Below are 16,958 nucleotides of genomic sequence, written 5' to 3'. Positions count from 1 at the left end.
GGACTGTCTCCTTATGGGAATTTTCAGGATATTTATTAGGTTAAAATTAACTTGCAATTCTTGTGGCTGCTAACTGGCTGCCCTATTTATCTTCAGAAGAACTTTACAAATGGGATTGTATCTTTATAACCTTGAAATTTATTGGGGTTTGAAAAGTGTTCCTCTACTCCTTGGGAAAAGAGAGTAAAGATACCCCTAGTTGGAGTTCAATAAAAACAAAAAATCAAAGCTATATGTGCTCTAAAAAAAGGGGGGGGCGGGTGGTTCAGTGGGTTAATGCCTCTGCATTTGGCTCAGGTCATGATCTCAGGGTCCTGGGATAGAGCTCAGCATCGGGCTCTCTGCTCAGCAGTAAACCTGCTTCCTCCCTCTCTCTCTGCCTGCCTCTCTGCCTACTTGTGATCTCTGTTTTTCAAATAAATAAATAAAGCCTATAAAAAAGAGAGAGAAAGGCAAAGAGAGATTTGAGACCCAGAGACACACAGGACACCAGGCAAGAATAGAGGCTACCCCAGGCAAGATGGGCAGAGGAGGAGGACTCCATCACGGTGCCAAGAGTAAGCTTGCCAACTGGATACATGATCGATCTACAATGGTCATCCAAGGCCCTTACAGCACCATTCAGAATCCTTTTCCTGAATGATATGGGGGCAGAAAGAGAGGGAACCCCGGATTTTGTTTCCTCTGAAATTATCTTCCCTGAGGATGATTCCAGTAGGTCCTGTAAATTTCCTACCCAGAGCTCATTCCCCTCTCTGTGCTGCCTCACTGGCAAAACCCACAAAGATGGTCCCTTTCCCAGAGTGCTCTGCAACTCAGGGTGACCACTGAATCCAGTTCTGGTAAACGAGATAATAAGGAGAACATTTCTGGGGAGAAACACATAAGGAGCCGCCCCGTCTACATTTCCTGCTTTAGATGCCACCGTGTAAGAACAAAATGCGTGGTGTTGCTGCAGTTTGTACTCATGAGGGGAAGGCAAGACGATTCTCAGGGATGCCAACCCAGTGCCTGACGCTGTTAAACAGCTGAACTGACATTGGGACTCTGTGTCTTTGAAAGATTTCTTATGTGAGCGAAAGAAATTGCTATCATCTCAGCCTTTTCTGCCGGAATTGTTTTATGCAGCTGAAACCATCATAAAAGATACAGCAGGGTCAGCTTGGAGCTCCAAATGGCCACTGTATTTGGACTCGCAAATACTGCAAAGACTCGCCTGAGACTGAAGTCCTGAGGGGCCAGGCAGAGTCTCTTGAACAGCTCGATGAAGTCCTCTCTATGCTCAGACTCACCACGTACAAAGGTCTTTCAGTTCTGTTTGTGGGTTAAACTAGTTTGGGGTGCACTTTGCATCCTATTATCATAGCAGTCCCGGCAAATGTGACGTTTATAAACTCAGGCTCCGAAAGATCAGTTTCCTTGCTAGAGGTCGCCCAGCCAGTAAATGAAACATTTGATGCTCCAACCCAGCTGCCCAGTCCCAGAGAGAACAGGAGGCCCGGGTGGAGTGAGACCCATGGTGTGTGTTTATTCTGGTGTTGGTAGCAGCAGCAGTGGGGGAATCGGCCAGACACAGGGTGTGTTGAACAGAAAGGGCAGACACAGGTAGGGGTGTGTGTGTGTGTGTGTGTGTGTGTGTGTGTGTGTCTGGAGGAATACAGAGGATTAGTCTGTTGACAACCACGGCGAGAACGAGGGTCAGGACACTCTTTTGGACAAACAGCAAAGAGATAGACAGAAAGACGAAGGGTTTGGGGGGCTGGGGTCCCCCAGACATGCATGGCCCCTTGCCTGGAAGGGGAGCCCTGGGGAAGGGAAGACAGACACAGTGGAGACTGAATGCCCCCCCACCCTGAAACAGGGAGCCGGGCCCACCAGCCTCCCACCCTCACGTCCAGTGGGGTAGAAGGACGGGCAGGCCCAGGGCTGCCCTGCACCACGCAGCTCGGACGTTATGGCTTCAAGGAAATGAATTTCCAGTCCGGGCAGGAAGGGATGGGGTCCTGAGGGGGCCTGGTCCAATCCTGGGCCTAGGCCAGACCTACAGGATGGGGCAGGGAGGAGATGTCAGTGATGGCAGAGAGCAGGCCCATGGCCTGCTGTAGCTTCATCAGTACCGCAGGGACCTGGTCCCTTGTCACTCCACCCTCTGACCCAGGAATCCAGGCCCCCAGCCCCTCCTCCCTTGTAGCTGGGAGTCCAGGGCCCCAACCTCCTTCCTCCCCTGGTCTGGGTTCCTTACCCTTCACTCTGAGTTCTCTTTCTCTGACAATCCTTTGCTGCCTTTCGTGAAACTGGACAAAGTCTTTTCCTGAATAAGGAAATCCAGAAGGTTAAGATATAGGGAACAGAGGTAAGACAACCGCTAATAATCAACATAGTAAGACATCAGACCTGTTTTCATCATTTGCAATTTTCTTTTTTCACTCAGCTCTGAAGTGATGGGCCAAGTGGTATTACAGTCCTATTCTATAGAGGGGGAAACTGAGGTACAAAGAAAAAGTCACTGGAAATGTGAGGCGAGATGAGGCTACAGGGGTGATGCAGGAGACCCTCGCAGGGGGAGGGGGCTCAGAGAAGCTGAGGCTATGTTTTGGAGGCTCTAGGGAGCCAGGGAGGGCAGTAAGCAAAGGGGCAGGGTCAGTGCTGGGGGTAGAAAGACCCTCTGGGGCCAGGCACTACGGCACTACTGGCTGAAAGCCAAGGTCAGGACCCCACTCAGGCAGGGTTCCACTCCTCTCTGCGCTCCCAGCATTGCCCAGCACGAGCATAGCACACAGGAGCTCTGGAGAAGTTTGTGGAATGAGTGAGTAAATTAGGAGAAGAATGAGTGGTGGAAGGAGGGAGTAGCTGCCATCTGTCTCTCTAAATAGAGCCACAGTCTTTTCAAAAATCACACTTGAGCTCTGTGCTCTGCTGCTTAAAATCCCTCCCCACCCGTGGAAGCCAAGTCCAAAGCAAGGCCGAGCTACAGTCAGGACCAGGAGGATTTCACCCTGGGTGCAAAATTTCAGGTGTGCCCCAAATCAGCACTCGAAATAAATACTATTGCAATGCAATATTTTTAAAAATCAAAATTAATCCAAAAAAATCCATGATCAGAAAAATATCAAATTTTAAATGGAGGCCAGTCCCATGTCATAGCAGAGCCCCAGACAAAAGGAAAAATCAGCAGCTTTATTTTTGTGTATTTTTATGGGTATTTTTTCCTGGAAATTTAAAATAATTTTTAAAATATTGAAAACAATGAAGAGTATGTGTAGTACAATTCACAGTACATTAAGTTTAAATGTTTATTTACACTCTAAACAGAATTTAGTATGATTTTACTGTCTTGGCTTTAATGACAGCAAATTCGTGGGTAATATTTTCAAAATCTACTTCTGCACTTTTTTGTTTGTTTGTTTGTTTCAAATGAGATAATGGCCATATTTGAAAATTTCTCTTGACCATGTGATAATCATAAATGATTTTCGATTTTAAAAAATTAGCAAGCTCATTCTTACATGACCTACCGGGCTCTGTTTATTTGCCCCTTTCCCCCTTCTCTCTCTGCTCCAGAGGGCCTGCCTCTGCCTCTTCCAGCTCATGGGCCTGCCCCTGCCTCTTCCAGCTTAAGAGGAACACCCAGCCCCCAGCCAAGCTCTTCCGAGGGAGCTTCTCCTAACCTCAAAACCTTCACCTAAGCCCCTTCCTTCTCAATCTTCAGGCTTCTGCTCAAATGTCACGTCCACAGAGAGGCCCTTCAGAATACCCTAAGCCAAAGGGCACCCCCCATCCCTTGTCCAGATGTCCTCTACCTCCCAGACTTCCAAGGCTTTTGGACTACAATCCACAAGAAAAAAAAAAATTGGCAGTACAATCCTTACAACGGGTGCTGCCCTGTGAAATTTTCTGTTCTGTTCTATCTTGATTTCATTTTCTTATGAAGAAAAAATTGTTGATCCCCACCCAGTAAACCACAGTCTAGTGATTTTTCAATTGCAGCCTTCTTTAAACCAAACCCAACCCAACCCCCTCAAAATCCCAACCCTGTTCCATCTTATCACCCAGTTTTTCCCTTTTGTTTTGGGCTTAGCTCATGGGAAGTAATAGTAACTGACCCCTTGCTGAGCCCCTACTGACAAGCAGACACTGATCCTGCATTAACTCACCGAATCCTCACAACCTTCCTAACTTTAGCTACTATTAACAACCCATTTCCCAGTAGAATAAACTGAGACACAGAAAGGTTAAGCAAGGTGCTCTTAGTCACACAGCGAGAGCCGGGATTCCGACCCAGGCGGTCTGACTCCGCAGCCCGTAAGGACGGAAGCTCCGCGTGAATTACTGCATGAGCGCGGGAATGGCAGGGCGAGTGGCCTCGGGTGGCCTCTCCACTCACCTCCACCAGCTGATGCCAGTGTTCCACGGGCTTGCGGGGGTTGGCCAGCATCTCCGCCCAGTGCTCACGGCCGTGGGGGTCGGCGGCGTCCGGGCCCACGCGGCACACGCCGATCACCTCGTTGTGCCCGATGCTGGGGGAGCGAGCGGCGGTGAGCAGCGGGGGCGGCGGGGGGGCAGGGCCTGGCCCCGCCTCACCCCCTGGCCTTCTGCCCGCCCCCGCCCGCCGGGCCACGCCCCTCACCAATCGTAGTCTACCACCGCGATGCTGAGCCCCACGCTCTCCACGCTCTCCGGGGCCACGTCGAACACCAGCGCCTCGTTGTATGTGGGGTTCAGAGTGTTCTTCTTGATGGAGGTTTTCCGCTTCTTCAAACGCCGCCCCTCACTGATCAGAGAGGCCTTCACATAGGGGTCTGAGGGAGGGCATCAAGAGCACTGAACCTTGACTTCCTCCCTCAGACCCGAGTCCAGACCCCAGACTCCTCCCCCGACCTAACGGTCTGGGTCCCCATGCTCTCCTCCCTCAGACCCAGGGATCCAGCCCCTCAGCCCCCTCCTCCCTCAGACCCAGGAGTCCGGGCCCCAGATGCTCCTCCCTCAGATCCCAGCGCCTCCTGGAACCCACCTGAGAAGCCGGTGAGGTCCATCGCTTTGAGGTTAGAGGCTTTGATGATAGTCACGGTAAGGCGCCCAGCCGTGGGGAGGTAGCAGAGTGAGAAGTTGAGCTCCCCAAGATCTGCCTTTTCCTGCAGTTGGGGAAAACGGTTCAACAATGCCCTGCCTTGGTCTCCCCACCCCTCAACCTCTCCCTCACTTGCTCTCCCTTCTGGAACCTCCAGGTCTCCTCCCTGATATCCAGGACTGGGTTTCCCATCCACTCAACAATCTGACTTTGCCAAACCTGGTAACTCCCTGGCCACAGCTGCCCGCCACCAGCAAAGCCTATTTGTTCTGCAGGGAAGATTGAAAGAGGCATGAGGGAGGGGGGAGAGCAAGAAAGAGCCAGAGAGAAAGAGAGAGAAGAACACAGTGAGAAATATACTGTGACAGGGACCAAGACACTGAGAGATATAGTTAGAAAGGCAGACCCACAGAGTCCTAAAGTACAAAAACCCAGAGAAGGACTCTAGAGACCCAGAGATAGTGCTGGTCCAGGAGAGAGATAAGAGGAACAGAGACTTCAGAGAGAGGAATAGAGAGGCCAGGAAGAGAGAGGGACAGAATCCCAGAGGAGAGAGACAGAGTTTGGCGGAGGTGTGTGTGTGTGTCAGAGCCCCCCAGGTGCAGGAGATCTGGAGAAATTGGGGACAGAGACTTGGTGGAGGGTGTGGAGATCCAGAGAGAGTGATAGAGACCTAGGAAGGGGTGGAGGGAAGGGCAAAGACCCAGATGGAGAGAAAGAGAGAGAAACCTATGTAGAGCCGGTGAGGAACAGAGATCCAGACAGTGTGACAGGCACTGAGAAGAGAAGTCAGTCTTAGGGAAGGCAGGAGACACACCAACCTTAAGCGAGGCTGCAAGGGAGACAGAGCCTCCCATCAACACACACACACATAGCCTCCACACCAACACAAACACACAGACACCTGGAAGGGGGGTCAGCTAGCCAGGACTTCCAACCCACCCCCTGCTGGCCCTTCAGCTTTATCTGGGCCCCTGGCCTCCCAACTACAGTGACCGAGGCCCAGGTCCCTGCACCCCCTCCACTCACTGTCCCTGTTAGCAAACTGTGACAACCTAGACCTGGAGCTCCCGAGGACTGTCTGGGGTCCCCAGGTCCTGATCCTGAAACAAAAAAGCCAGTCGTTTAAGGAATAAATGAATGAATGAATGAAGACCTCCAGTGATAATGAGGGGCAGGGGAGAGAATGAGAAATGATACACACAAGCAGGAGACGGGAGGGAGCCAGAGAGAGGGTCAGGACCCCTAACAAGCACGCAGGAGCCCAGCTTGGGGAATGACTAGATGGAAGAGGAAGGGAGGCCAGTGGGGGGGGGGGGGCGCTCCTGAGCACAATCTGGTACTGGGGGGAACTGAGGGGTGTCAGGACATAGAGGATCCAGGTATGTCTAAGGCCTGAGCGATCCAGCTCTCAGAAGCCAGGTGGAGACCAGAGGATGAGATTAGATCTGGAGGTCATGGGTTCGAAACGTAAAATGTTCAGAGATCAGAAAGGTTGGGGTTCAGGAAGTGAGGGAATTAGAAAACCAGGAGGTCGGAAGGTGAAGGGAGTCAGAAAAACAAATGCTGGGAACTCCAGGGTCGGACAGGTGGAGGGTCAGGAATCTGGGGTCAAAGCATGAAATTATGATAAAGTGGCTGGTGGGCACAGGGGTGTCTGTTATATTTCTCGGCTGTTACCATCAGATGTGAAAGGAGGTCAGAAATTGGGAGATCTGGGGTCCAGGCATGATGTCAGTATTTGACAGGGTGTGGGGGGCGGGGGGTCCTATTATAGCAATCTCTACACTTTGCTTGTGTGTTTGCAATATTTTGCAGTAAAACAAAATTTTAAAAGCCTGGGTCAAGAAGTTAGAAGGTTATGAAGTCCAAAGGCAAAGAGGTGAACACTGAGGGGTCCTGGGTTCCCAGAAAGACTGACCGAGCCGCCCTCCACGATGTCCCTCCAGAGTGGGCGGTCGGGGGGCTGCTCAGCCAGCTCCAGGAGGTTGTCCAGCACCACTTGGCCGATGAGGTCGTGCCGCGAGAAGCGGTCGAAGTCATAGACGCTGAAGTGCAGTTTGCGCTGGGCCAGCTCAGCCAGTGGCACAGAGAACTGGAATGTCTCGTTGAACACAGGGTTCAGGGTCTTCCTGTGGACCTGGAGGGGTGGGCAAGGGAGGGATACAGGCACCATTCCCATCAACTCCGCTTCCGAAGGACCCAGGAGTCCAGACCCAAAACCCACTCCTCCCTCAGATCCAGGAGTCCGGACCCCCGCCCCCTCCTCTGCGGGACCGGGATGTCCGGGACCCTTCCTCTGGACCTTGGTCTGGAACTTTTTCTTGCGGTCTGGCAGCAGGTAGATCTTGACGTAGGGGTCTGAGAAACCGTTGGAGTCCTTGGCCGGGAGATCCAAGGCCTGCAGGATCCTCACCACCAGCTGGTCTGAGCCATAGAGGTACCGCAGAGCGAAACTGATGCGGCCACAGGGCGCCCCCCCACCGGCATCTCCCGAGCCCGGGGCCCCGCCGCTGCGCCGGCCGCCTGGTCCAGTCCCCTGATACAGCTCTGGCTTGATCTGCCCGATGAGTTTGGCTTTTTCCTCCCCACCCGGCAAGGGTAAGGGTAGGGCAGGCGGCCGCTCCTCACTGCCAGGGTCCGGCTGGGGGGTCAGGGTCTGCTGGGTGAGGGGCCGGGGTAGGGCCGGGTACCTGTGAGAGCGGGGAAGACCAAGGTGGGGTCACTGGCTGGGGTCCTTGACAGTATCTGAAGACCTGAGAGACTCCTCCCTGCCTCCTTCCCAAGAGCCACAGCCAAATGGCGACAGACCCCCCCACCTCTGCTCACTGTGACCTTGAGCAAGCCACTTGCACTCTCTGAGCCTCAGTTTCTCCACCTTATTGGGGGGTATCCCAGTCTCTAAGCTAGCTCCAGCTAGGATCTGCTTATGCATCAACTTCCAGAAGCCTCCTCCTGACCTCAAGTGCATAACCCAGAATAACTTCTCTGAAGACCCCTGGGCCCCCACACAACCCAGGCCTCCTGAAGCTTCACCTGCCCTTCTTCAAATTCCCCCAACCTGTCTTAACCCTGGTCTCACCTCTCCTGCCTCACCATCACTCCACCTGGCCTGTCCTTTCTCAACTCCTTTCTCCACTGTCCACAAGTGTGTGGGGGACACTGGAATCCCAGAGCAGACCCATCAGCCACCCTGGCTGCTTCTTCCCTCTCATACACATGCTTTCCATGGACAAGTTCATCCGCACCCCGGGTCTCCATATCCATCAACAGCACGGTGTCTGCTCAGTCTGTTTCCTGGGCTCCAGCCCGGTAGGCCCCCAGCCTTGGCCATCCACCAGACCCCACATACCCCACATACCCCTCATATTCTCTGCCAGGCTCCACGCCTTCTCCCCAACCGGCTCCTTCTCCCCTGTGCTCCCCCTAGATCTGCAGATCAGACACCAGAGCCATCCCCTCCTCCTGTCCCCTCAAAGCCTATCCTTTCCCTCTCCCAAATTTCCCCATCCATGGCTCTGGTTCCTTTGCCTTCTCCTGCAAGGACCATTACACCCAGGGTGAAGTCCATGTGATGGACTAACCATTACATGGTGTCCCTAACCATGGGCAGTGCTCAGCAGCCTCAGGTGTGCTGGAGGCACACATGGGCCTGGGCGGAGGGGGAGGGCTCAAGCTATGGAAAGGGATGTGGTAGGGAGGCTCCTTGAACTACAGATCCCCCAGCCACTCCTTCCTCCCAGGGTGACTTTGAGTAGGTCAGTAACACCCTCTGAGCCTCAGTTTCTCCATCTGTATAATGGGGGAGGGGAGAGCTGAGACCCGTGTATCCATCCGCCTCTGGAAGGCCTCCCCAGAGACCCCAAACTACAACTCCCATGAGACCCTGGGCCCCTGGTCAGGCTTGGGAATGAGACTACCTTCTCCCATGACCATCTGGGACCCAAGACAATCCCTCTAAGGGCAGTTTCCCCTGATTGCTGCTCCAGGCTCCTCACATTCAACAAGACCCAGATACGCTCAGGGACTCCCTCAAACTCACTCCGCTTACTAGATCCTCTGACAACCCCACCATCCACCCAATCACTAAGCCAGGCTGGAGGCCTTCAGTTCCTCTTCCCACCACTCCTACCCACCCCCAGCCATCACTCCCAAGTCTCACCTCTCCTGCTCCCTGACTTTCTTTACCTCCTTCTCTTATCCCCATGCCCATAACCTCAGCTAAGCCTTATCCTCTCCTGCCTGGACTAAAGGCTTCCAGTCCGTTCCTCTAGCCCTTCCCCTATGTGGCCACAGAGAGGTCTTTCTGCACCCAGAACTGGCCCTGCCCCTCCCGCTCACAATGTTCCATGGCTCCCCAGTGCCCCCAGGACAAAGCCCCAGTCCCTCAGCCCCACATTCAAGGCGCCAAGTGGTCTGGCCCTGCCTACATCCTAAGCCACATCTCCCTTTCTTTTTTCACACTTACTCTCAGGCCATAGTGACTGCTGGCAGTTCCCACAGTGCACTGTGGCCTCCTTCCCCTCTCCCTTTTGCATGGGCGGCTCTCTCCTCCTGGAATGCCCAGCTCACACCCCTACCTCTGTGCCTGGCCAAATCTTCCTCATTGTGTAGGTCTTGGCCACAACACCTCCACCTCTGGAAGGCCCCAGCCTCTTCCCAGACTGGAACTGCGACTTCTCAGACTCCCACAGCTGTGGCCCCCTAAGCCACTTTCCGGCAGTACTGGCCTGGGTGGGAGGGGACAGCCAACACCCATCTCGGGTCTGGTTCATGTTAGGTGCTCCATATCCATGTGCAGGATGAGGAATACAGAACAAATGAACTCCAGGCCCCGCCGCCAATCCTGGCTTAGGGTGAAACAGATGAATTGGTTTGTGTCTCAGGGCCTCGGGAGTCTAATCTTCATTCTCCTCCACCTTCCTGACCTCTGGAGTCCTATACCTTCCGAATATGAGTCCAGATCTCTAGGGTCCTCCCTCCTTAGATCCTGAAGTCTGGGGCCCTAGCCTCCTTTGTCCCCAGGACCCAGGAATTCACACCCCAAGCCCCTTCCTGCCCCAGGACTCAGGACTCTGGACCTCTAAGCCTCTCCTCTTGCAGGGCTCAGGAGAACCATATCTGGGAAAGAGACACAGAGGAGGAACAGAAGTTCAGAGTGGAACCCCAGCCCAGTAGCCTGTCTCACCTGGTGGTGGGTGCCAGGCTTGTGACCTGCTGATGCGACTGGGCACTGGGCAAGCCCCCACCACTGGGGGGCAGCAGGAGCAGCCCAGAGCCTGCACCTCCCTCAGAGGGGAGTTCAGGAGATGTCTGGCTCGGTTTGACCCCAGCGGCCACTGCAGCTGCCGCAGCCTCTGGGTATGAGTCCATGTCCAAGTAGGAGGGCTCAGGGGGGTCAGAGCCCCCTAGGCTGCCTGGCTCCAGCAGCTCAGCGAAGGGCGGATGGTGGGCGGTGTGGGCATGGTGGTGTGGACCCCCCAGCAGAGGATGGCCACCCAGGCCAGCCCCCAGGTGGTGCCCACCGCCGCCTACCAGGCCTGCCAGCCCCACCCCAGGGCCTAGGTCTTTGCGCAGGGGGCCCCCGCCCACTGCTGAGCCTCCCTTGTCCCGCCAGGGCACCCAGCACAATTTCCAGGACACGAAGAGGGAGACGCCCAGAAGGACAATGCCACAGAATGTCACGATGACCGACAGCAGGCTCACGGAGATGTCTGGAGAGAGTGAGGACAAAGGTCAGGGGTCAGGGTGGGGTCACAGTTTATCCTCCCACTGCCATCCCCAAGGAGCTAGCCTCTAGCATTTGCCATGCATTGTCCTAAGCACTTTACATATGTTACTTAAACTATGACCCACAAGGTCAGTATCACTATATAACATTTTAAAGATAAGGAAACTGAGGCACAGACAGGTTGAGTGACTTGTGTTTTGCTGCACAGGTAGTAAATGACGATCTGGGATTTGAAAGAGCCACCTGTCTTCAGATGTGATGCTTAATCACTAGCCCATGCTGCCTCTCTGTAAGAGGACACACCATCTGAGGTACCACCAATGTCTCCCAAAATGCTCAGAGATGATCAAGGAGAGAGGAGGCTGCATGACACAGTTAGGCAGGTCAGGGTTCACATCTCTGCTGTGCTATGCTCGGGAACATATCTTAAGCACTCTGAGCCTTACATTCCCCATTTGCCAAGTAGGAAAAATCAGTCCTGCCTCTCAACTATGGTATTGAGTGTAGGATGTAAATAGCTGCACAGCCAGGATAGCCAGTATTGCAGTGGAATGTAGAGGCACACATTCCTGAGTGGTTACTATGTTGCAGATCCCTAAGGGCTTTATTGGCAATAGCTTACTTTAGCTTACTTATGCCTGACAGGCACCCTAGGAGGTCCGACATTATTATGCCTGTCTTCCATAAAAGGAAACTGAGGGCAATAGACACAAAGTCTTCTGTATAGAGTCCCACAGCAGATCAGGGGTGTGTGTGTGTGTTGGGGTGGGGGTGGGGTCTCAGAATTTGGGTCTAGAGTGCCTGGCTCCAGAGCCCACGGTCTTCCTTATGCTGTCACTCATCAATATTTCCCAATAAATGGTAGTTCAGACATGGATTTTTATTAGACTAACAAATCCTATTGCTGTATGTGTATCCATATGTATCCATGACCCTGCAGAGGCCCAGAATGGGCAGTGGCACTCTGAGCTTCCTACCTACCCCCACCCCTTAGGGTGTTCCTTTCCAAGTAACCGACATCTGCTTGGAGTTCCTGGGACCTGATGAAGAGCAGAGCAAGGGCTTTCCAGTCTCTTGAACATGGGAAGAATTGAGAAAAAGGGATCAGGGGGCCATTTGGGAGGACAAGGCAGAGAAGAGGAGAGAAAAATCAGCTGCTTTCCCCTACCTTCAGCCTCACCCAGACCCTCTCCAAGTCAAAACATCAATCCTCCAAACTGTTGCATTTCTTGTTCCTGTCTGCCTGGTCTGGGGAGTGAGGTGGAGTAGTTGGGCAGGAAAAAGATGAACCTTGCCCAAAGAAATGTTTGGCCCTTGATCGGCTCCTGGAAAGAACCTCTAAGCCCTTGGAACATTCTGCCTGCAAGCATTTTTGTTTTTCTGAGGAAACTTGGACCATGTCAGATGGTCTATGTAACAATGTGATTGATGTTGGGAGACTGGGATGTATCAGCTTGGCCTCTGGAGGAGGTGGAGGTGAAGTTTAGCCTCATGGGCGGTCAGCCATGTGTACATGACCGAGACTGGAAGCTCATATCTGGTCTCTCCTGTACCCTATTCTATGTGACTTGCCCTTTGCTGTTTTTAACCTCCGTCCTTTTGCTGTAATAAAACATAACTGTGAGGAGAACAGCTTTTCTGTGAGTCCTTCTAGGGAATCACTGAAACTGAAAACAGAGACCACAGGTGGGCTTGGGGACCCTCAAATTGTGGTAGTATGTTAGACTTCCTGGGGTCAAATCTGGCTCTTTTGCTTACAGGTTGTAAGTCTCTGAGCAAGCAACCGCAGTTTTCTGGACCTCATTTCTCATCCCTCCCCCTGGATACCCCCCACACAAGGTGCTGAGCTCTGCCTTGCACGCAGCAAGTAGGACTGTCATTATAACCTCGCAGCATGTGCTTCCTCGGGGTTCCTCATCTGGACAAGGGCACTCATAATATTTCCTTGCTCTCAGAACCCTGCTGCTTCCTAGATGGGTGACCTTGGGCAAGTCACTTCACCCTTCTGAGTCCCCCCCACCCCATCAAAAATAGGGACTATAGCTACCACAGAGGGTTGTTGTAAGTGGTTGATGAAATATGCCAAGGACCTTGCATGCTGCCTGGTACACAGTCAGTGCTCAATAAGTACATCCCAGCATTTATTGAATGACCACTGTGTGCCCAGCTTGTTCTAAGCACTTCACATGTGTTAAATCATTTGAATCTCTCAGTTGCCCCAGGAGGTAGTCACTTTTATTATTCCCATTTTCGGGAAGAAACTGAGGCACAGAAGAAATATTATTTGCCTAAAGTCATCCAATAGTAAGTAGGGGTGGTGGGATTTGAACCCAGACTGGTCAGACAGCCTGACTTAAGAGTCTAAGCTTTGGGGCACCTTGGTGGCTTAGTCAGTTAAGCATCCAACTCTTGGTTTTCAGCTCAGGTCATGATCTCAGGGTCATAGGATCGAGCCTCATGTCAGACTCCGTGCTCGGTATGGAGTCTGGTTGGGAGCCTCTCTCTTCTCCCTCTGTTCCTCCCCCTGCTTGTGCTCACTTTCTCTTTCTATCTTTCTCTCAAATAAATAAATAAAATCTTAAAAACAAAAAGAGCCTGAGCTTTTAAGCCCTATGCAAGATGCACAAAAGGTGTGTGAAGGGGATAAGCATATGGCTGGGGGGAGGGGCCTGGGCAGGAGGCTCACAGGACAAAACCCAAAAGATCACGGGTCAAATGGCCCACCCAGCTCCTTCTCCTTAGATCAGAGGTTTGGGAGACCAGCAGCAGGCAGGATGGAGGGGAGATTCTAAGAGGGACTGGCCATGGGCACCTAGGGAACAGAAAGCTGAGCAGGTCTGCTCTGAATCTCTGAAAATACTGAATGTAGGGGATGGGGGCTGGCTGAGATAGCCTGGGGGGAGGTGCTGACCTGCATCTGGGCCCCGGGGATAGCCTCGAATTCGCAGGTCGTTGAACTCCTGGCACCTGTCACTGGTGTCGGCATCTCGGACCCGTGCACAGAGGTCTGAGACCAGGATGAGTGCCCGCCGGCAGAGGTCATCCTCGTAGTCGCCTGACATGGTAGCCGGTGGGTTCTGTGCTTGGAAGGGGCCAGACAAGGGTGCCAATGGGGAATGGGATTGAGGGAGGGGTCGATAAGGGAGAAAAAGAGAAAAGGAAGGATAGGCGAGGAGACAGAGATTGGGAGTAGATGGACAAGGGGATGTAGATTAGGGAGGGATAGACAAGGAAAAAGAAATTAGGGGCAGATGGACAGGAGACTGATTCGGGGTGCAGGCAAAAGACAGTATCGGGTTGGACAAACAAGGGGATGGAGATCAGCATGCATGGACAAGAGGACAGAGAATAGGGACAAACAGACAAGGAGAAAGAGACAAGCAAGGCCAGTCCCTTGGAGATTAAGAATGCATGATAAACGGATAGACAGACAAGGAGACAGAGATTAGGGGTGCACAGACAAAGGACGGAATTTAGGCACGGGCAGAAGAGGGGACAGCTGTTCATGGCTCATGCATTCAACAAATATTCATTGAGCACCAACTTCATGCCAGGCTCAGTGCCAGCAGCTGCAGATCCAGCAGAGAACGAACCCCACACATTTCCCGACTTCTTGGTGTTACAATCCCGTAAGAGGAGACATGGAGTAAACAAGTCAACAAACACACATAAACAAACAAGACAGGCTCACACTGTGAGAAGTGCCCTGAAAGAAATAGTTGGATATGTCACAAAGGGACAGGAGGGGGGCAGTTGGGGGAGGAGGGCTCTCTGAGACCTGAAGGACCAGATGCAGCTGGCCAAGGCCAGTAGGTGGTGGGGCTAGAGTGGGGAAAGCAACCCAAGCAGCGGGAATAGCATGAACAAGGGCTTGACGGGTTCAAGGAATGGGAAGGAGGCCAGATCCAGGTAGGAAGAATGAGGACAAGGAGAGAGGGAGGGATGAGGTTAGAGAGATAAGAGTGTGGTGGTGGGTGGGGTGGGATGGAAGATGCAGATGCAGAGATAGGGACCAAGTTGAGAGAGAGATAAGGGGAGGGGAGACAGAGATACTGGGAAGGGCAAACTGCAGCCCAGAACAGAGGGACAGATGAGCAGACAGACAGAGGGAAAGTCAAGGATTGAGATTTGGGATGAACTAAGCATAAAGAATGGACTAGTGTGTAATTTATGGGAGTGTGAGAGATAGGCGGACAGAGGGACTGTGTAAGTGCCAGGACAGAAATATCTTTGAAAGCGAAACAGTGGTGGGAAGAATGGATGGGGAGCAGAAATAAAAGACAGATGGACAGACAATGGCCAGAGACCACAGATGGGCAAAACGATACAAAGGAGGGCTGGGCAAACAGACATGGGTGCAGAAGGAAGGTTGGATGGGGGTGGGGGCATAAAAGAGAGAGGATGGGGAGAAAGAGGTGGATGTGGGGAGATGGGGAATTAGCCACACATGGTTTGGAGCGAGACATCAGAGATGGACTGGAAGGAGAGTGCAGGGAGAATATAGGGGCGGACAGACCAGAGATCACAGATGGACAGGTGTCGTGGGGGTACTGCAGAAGGCCAGGACTCCGAGACAGGCATGGTCAGACTCACCTGCGCTTATCCCTGCCGTGTCCTGGGTGGCAGCCGAGGTGGCGGCTGGCGGCAGCCCATGGGGGTTGTAGGGCGGACAAGGGGCTGCGGACCCGTCCCCACGCGCCAGGTGGTGGGAGGAGGAGCTGAATCTGGAGGCCGCGGCCAGGAGAAAAAGCTTAGTCCGAGCCTCACGTCTTGTCCTACTCGGACGGGCTGCTCGACCCCAGGCGACCCCCTGGCAGTCCAGCCACCCCCTCCCACCTCCCGGGCCCCAGCTCCCGCTGAGCTTAGACACTACAATTCCCAGCAGGCCTTGCGCTAGCGCGGCAAAGACTTCACAGAGCCGGCGCTGCATGGGCTTCTGGGAGTTGAAGTCCTTCATGCCTCTCCCGGCTGCAGAGAGGATGGGGATTTTTTTTGTAGGTGGGGGGGTTATGAGATACCGGGGTCCCAAGGCGCTGCAGGGGGGAGGAATGATGCCCTGGACCTCGAGAGGTCGCGGAGTCTTAAGTCCTCAAGAGCCATGGAGTAGGTAAACGATCCCCACGCCCGGGGTATCGGTGGGCGAGGCTGGGGTACACCTAGGTGTTTCGGGACCCCCCTTTCTCGGGCCACGTGCCCCTCCCCCGGGGCGGCCAGCGAGCGCTGCAGCACCCGCACTCTCTGGCAGGAGATCCGCATGCCTCTGCACTTACCCCCGCCCCCACGCGCTGGGGCCGCCCCCCAGGATCGGCCTGGGGCGGGGGCTGGGGCAGGGGGAGGGGGGAGGAGCGGACTCACCCGGAGCCGCCGCCGCCGCCGCCTCCGCCGCAGCAGCCCCGCGCGCCCGCCGCGGTGCCCGCTCGGCTCCTCCCCCAGCCCCTGGCGCAGGTCCGCGGCTCCTCCCTTTGCACCCCCTCCTTTCCTCCCCTCTGAACCTGCGGCTTGAAAGCCGAAATCGCGCGGCCGCAGCAAGGAAGGAGGGAGGTTTCCCGGGACCCAGGCGTCCAAGACCCAGCTCTCTGACCCATTGGAAGAAAGATCCAGCTGTCTAGGATCATGACCTTCCGCTCCCCCAGGATTCAGGGGTCCCGGTCCCCAGCCCCTCTTCTGCCAAATGGAAAAGTCTGGGACCCCAGTCACTTCTCCTCCCGGAACCCAGGGTACTGAGCTCCCACTCACTCAATTCTCACATCCAGGAATCCACCCCTCGCGGCCCACTCATCCCGGGGCCTTTCCTTCACAGGACCTTCCACAGGAGTAGGAGTCCTCCAGTCTGGGGAGCTCTGAGGGCTGGAGGTGGGATGGGAGGCGGGGCCTCAGAGTTAGCGGGGTCTGAAGACTCTCCGCCGGGTGCGAGGATTAGCAGGAACCTGAGTTTGGATCCTGCCAGCCGGCTCCTGCCTGTGTGACCTCACGCTCTTTGCTCTTGAGGTCCAGTGTGCTCTTCCAAAAATACAGACAATAAATCTGTTTCCAAAGGGATCCAGACGTTTGACAAACCAGGCAACAGAGGTAAAGCACTGACACCAAGTGGGTGCTTAATGACTTTCTCAAAAGCAGCAAGTAAGAGTTAATGCCCTATTAATAGCAGTTAATAATAAT

General features: G+C 53.8%; 1 protein-coding gene across 7 annotated transcripts; it reads right to left on the bottom strand.

The window, feature by feature from the left end:
- Window positions 1-1,503: 1,503 nt before the first annotated feature.
- SYT3 (synaptotagmin 3) lies at window positions 1,504-16,636 on the bottom strand. 7 transcript variants are annotated; one of them, XM_059151045.1, is made up of 11 exons: window positions 16,536-16,636; window positions 15,393-15,523; window positions 13,711-13,876; window positions 10,257-10,782; window positions 7,374-7,761; window positions 6,990-7,208; window positions 5,012-5,132; window positions 4,628-4,799; window positions 4,385-4,517; window positions 2,243-2,311; window positions 1,504-2,041 (listed from the first exon to the last, which is right to left on the bottom strand). In XM_059151045.1, the coding sequence occupies exons 3-10, from the start codon at window positions 13,859-13,861 to the stop codon at window positions 2,246-2,248; spliced, it is 1,776 nt and encodes a 591-aa protein (XP_059007028.1). In that variant the 5' UTR covers window positions 13,862-13,876; window positions 15,393-15,523; window positions 16,536-16,636; the 3' UTR covers window positions 1,504-2,041; window positions 2,243-2,245. The 7 variants fall into 7 exon arrangements, with proteins under 7 accessions (XP_059007028.1, XP_059007033.1, XP_059007029.1 ...); XM_059151050.1 differs by having other exon boundaries at window positions 13,711-13,881; window positions 16,536-16,635; XM_059151046.1 differs by lacking the exon at window positions 16,536-16,636 and adding an exon at window positions 16,155-16,219.
- Window positions 16,637-16,958: the final 322 nt, after the last annotated feature.

The sequence above is a fragment of the Mustela lutreola genome, chromosome 16 (genome assembly GCF_030435805.1).
Source record: "Mustela lutreola isolate mMusLut2 chromosome 16, mMusLut2.pri, whole genome shotgun sequence".
NCBI lineage: Eukaryota > Metazoa > Chordata > Mammalia > Carnivora > Mustelidae > Mustela > Mustela lutreola.
This window is presented reverse-complemented; position numbering and strand designations above follow the sequence as displayed.